The 3384-nt window shown below is 40.6% G+C and overlaps 1 protein-coding gene across 1 annotated transcript; it reads right to left on the minus strand.

The window, feature by feature from the left end:
- Positions 1-211: 211 nt before the first annotated feature.
- Positions 212-2017, minus strand: LOC149839642 (transcription factor MYB61-like). The gene is made up of 3 exons (XM_090004188.1): positions 1885-2017; positions 1625-1754; positions 212-1504 (listed from the first exon to the last, which is right to left on the minus strand). The coding sequence occupies exons 1-3, from the start codon at positions 2015-2017 to the stop codon at positions 649-651; spliced, it is 1119 nt and encodes a 372-aa protein (XP_089860314.1). The 3' UTR covers positions 212-648.
- Between the last annotated feature and the right edge of the window lie 1367 nt (positions 2018-3384).

The following is a 3384-nucleotide window of genomic DNA, read 5'->3' on the forward strand; positions in this document are numbered from 1 at the left end:
TTGCATTATGAATTACCATGTAATATCCCAGATTATACCATTTTTCTGGATAAAAGGGTGTGTGCAAAACTACTGTTAGAGTAACTTAGGCAGATGATCCACGGAAGTATATGAAAGCAACAAACACATGACTCTTGATGTTATTCCTTTTATACCAAACTAGCTAGATGGTAGCTATGAGTGTTTGACAATCAAGACAAAAGCAATTGAGCAGGAGGTTAGATGGTCTACAAACTTATTGGGGGTGCAAACTAGATGTACTCTGTCCACGAGAAACAATTAAGAATGGCAGTTATTCCTTTTATTCCAAACTAGAAGGGAAGCATGATTACAAACTGGTTCCAGAACACAGATGAAATGCAGTCTATGAGAAACATTGAGATTGAGGGGTCATAAAAAAAACGAAAAAAAGCGTCACTCTGAAATTCTAGCCACTAAATAACCACCTGAGTTAGCTTGTTCCGCCACAAATATACAAAAATTACAAACTCTATTTTGTATCGGGCCCTATTTGCAAGGGAAAAATCTATGGCATAAACCTGTAGCCTAAAGCTTTTATTTAATTCTATCAATAGAAAAATGTGAGGATCGTTCTGTCTTCTCTTTTCCTTCCAATGTCTGCAGAAATAGGAGGGACAGATTTACAGGCTAAATATGCCCAAATGTCTCTGTAATTCTCTGAAATTCCTTGCCATATATTTCTGAAATCTGGAACTGTTCCAGATTTTGATTCCAAGAGTTCGAATTCTCAATGCCAAACTGATCCTCCGATTTCATTTCACCGATCAGTGGCTGATTCTGAACCGAAAGAGTTGCAGGCAACATGTAAGGAGGCTGGAGATACTCTGACCATTTAATATCTTCCTGTTCACGGTTGAATTGGATCTGTGCATCTTCTTCGGTAAGTCCCGATGAATCGACCCTGCAATCTGCCAATCCCCATGAAAACATGCTGCTCTCGAATAGCAAATTGCCGTTCTGAAACTCCTCGCTGCCGCTGCTAGTGTTAATTGTGAACGCTGGAGTCATCTCGAAAGGCTGGCAATTCTGGTTGAACCAGAGACCTGAACTTGGGCTTGCAGAGAGAGCAACGGAAGCAGCTTGGTTGCAGGAAACTGCATCATAGTGCACGGGCTGAAGATGGCTATTCATGAAGAACTCTTTGGATAGAGAATTTGATGCGGTCGAGTTGCTGCTCTTACTGTTAACTTCAGAGCCATGAAATGCATATTCCGCTGATGGTGCATTCGGCCTCACATTCAGAATGGTATTACTCTCAATCATGGTTGTGGTTGAAGGAAGATTCAGTTCGCTTGATCCTGAACCGTTCTCACTGTTGGCCTGAACCTTATTATTGAGTTCACCGTTCTCAACCTCTGCATGTGGTTTATGGGTATTAGGGTCTATACCTCTCTGTCTCAATTTCTTCTTAATGCTAGAATTCCACAGATTCTTTATCTCATTATCCGTTCTCCCAGGTAATTGCGCAGCAATCTGAGACCACCTGCAATTCATCAACGTACCAGTAATCAGCATTGGATGATTGAGTTGCCAATAAAAGTACAAGAGTAGAAAGTCATACAATGGTGGCCACTTGAACCAAGGGATTGAATTTTTTTTTTACCTGTTTCCCAAGACCGCATGCAGTTCAATAACTAGATTCTCCTCCTGCTGGGAAAATGCGCCTCTTTTCAGATCTGGTCTCAAGTAATTAATCCATCTCAACCTGCAGCTCTTACCACACCTCTGCAGGCCTGCAAAATTTTCCAAAAAAGAAAAGGAGCAGAAAACTGTCACACCCACAAATAGAAAAAGAGACGAAATAAAATTTGAGAGAGAGAGGCCTAATTAAAGTGGTGGTGTGTAGAGGGCAGGGCCTCCCACCTGCTTGTTTTGGCAGTAAGCTCCAGCAGCCATGACCATACTTGGTGATGTATTTCATCAGTTTCTGATCTTCCTCTGGTGACCACAATCCCTTCCTGAGTTTCTGCTTATAGCAGCTCAAGTGCCGCCCCATGTAGAGAGAGAGAGAGAGAGAGAGAGAGAGAGAGAGAGAGAGAGAGAGAGAGAGAGAGAGAGAGAGAGAGCTTCTCGAAGGTGGCAGCCCGTGTAGTCTCGGTAATCAAGCGGTTTGATGGCGTGAATTGTCAATAAAAATTGAATCTTGTTCAGATTTAGAAAAGGAAAATTTTGGGCTAAATGAGATGGGAATTGAAAGGGAAGAGATAGGCCGAGGGAGTGAGCGAGCGCAAGATTATCGAGGAACTATCAAGGGTCGCGGTCAGGAAGGTGATTGCAGTTGAAGCTTTTGAAAGAGGTGGACGGGTTAATAATGACTTGCAAATGTCTCAGCAAGATGAAAAAGATTGTCAAGGGAGACAATTCTTCCTGATATTTTCTCTGAGAAAGAACAGCACCAACTTTGGCTCCGATCTGAACTCATTTGTAACTCAGCTCAGTGAAAAAAGCAAAGGAACTCAGTAGGAAAAGCAAAAGGATGAATTGCAATTTTTTTTCTTAACCGAACAGTTACAATTATTCCATTAGCTTTTACAAAGCAAGGGAAACATGGCCGTTTTACATTTGCGGTTAGGTTGTATTCAGCCACAACCAATTTAATAGCCAACTTGTAATAAAAAGATTCCACGTAAAACAGGAATACAACAAGAAGGATGATAAAATATTCTTCCAGGTCAAAGACTTACTATCCTTGATGTTATGTTTGTCCTTGTCTACTGTTGAAACTAACTGTAAACGGATTTTTTTTTAGAACTACTATTTGTTGCAGGAAAGGAAACCTCTCTCTCTCTCTCTGCTAATCTAACCCAGCAGACGTGTTTACCACGGTTCATTTGGTAGGAATAAACTGTTGATACTATATTTGGATGCTTGAATATTTATAAAAATTCTAAGCTATTCATTTTCAAGCCTTAAAAGATTTTGCTTATGCATCTTAATGGGATGATCTAAAAGCTGGACCCTATATATCCAACCACTTAAACACATCCATACAATGAAATTTAAGAAAAAACCCAAAAAAAACTTATGAAATCTTGGTTTATTGATGCTGGGTCGGTGATGAAGCCGATCCACGATCCAAGATCCAAATGGATCTTAATCGGCAAAAGTGGTTATTACGTCGGGCGAGTCTAACTCACGGGAATCAAACAGAACATCTTGGTTCTGTTTGGGAACTTAGCAGAGTTTCAATCCCTGAATTTGGAAATAATATCCAATAGACCCGGGATAAACAGAACACACAGGGCAGTTGTCTGGTTGAAGGAATTTTGTCCGAAACTCCACGGACAAGACAAACAATCAAATTCGAGAGGGTTTTCAAACCCTCAAACAACTGAGTTTGGGAAAACCGAAAACAAAAAACAG

This window comes from Nuphar pumila, chromosome 4 (assembly GCF_984573655.1).
Source record: "Nuphar pumila chromosome 4, dmNupPumi1.hap1.1, whole genome shotgun sequence".
In the NCBI taxonomy this organism is placed as follows: domain Eukaryota; kingdom Viridiplantae; phylum Streptophyta; class Magnoliopsida; order Nymphaeales; family Nymphaeaceae; genus Nuphar; species Nuphar pumila.

Excerpts from the sequence above, each read along its gene's own strand:
- LOC149839642 (XM_090004188.1), bottom strand. The coding sequence starts at position 2,017 with ATGGGGCGGCACTTGAGCTGCTATAAGCAGAAACTCAGGAAGGGATTG. Across the intron at positions 1,755-1,884 it reads CTTACTGCCAAAACAAGCAG|GCCTGCAGAGGTGTGGTAAG; the intron begins GTGGGAGGCCCT and ends AAAATTTTGCAG. Across the intron at positions 1,505-1,624 it reads CATGCGGTCTTGGGAAACAG|GTGGTCTCAGATTGCTGCGC; the intron begins GTAAAAAAAAAA and ends GATGAATTGCAG.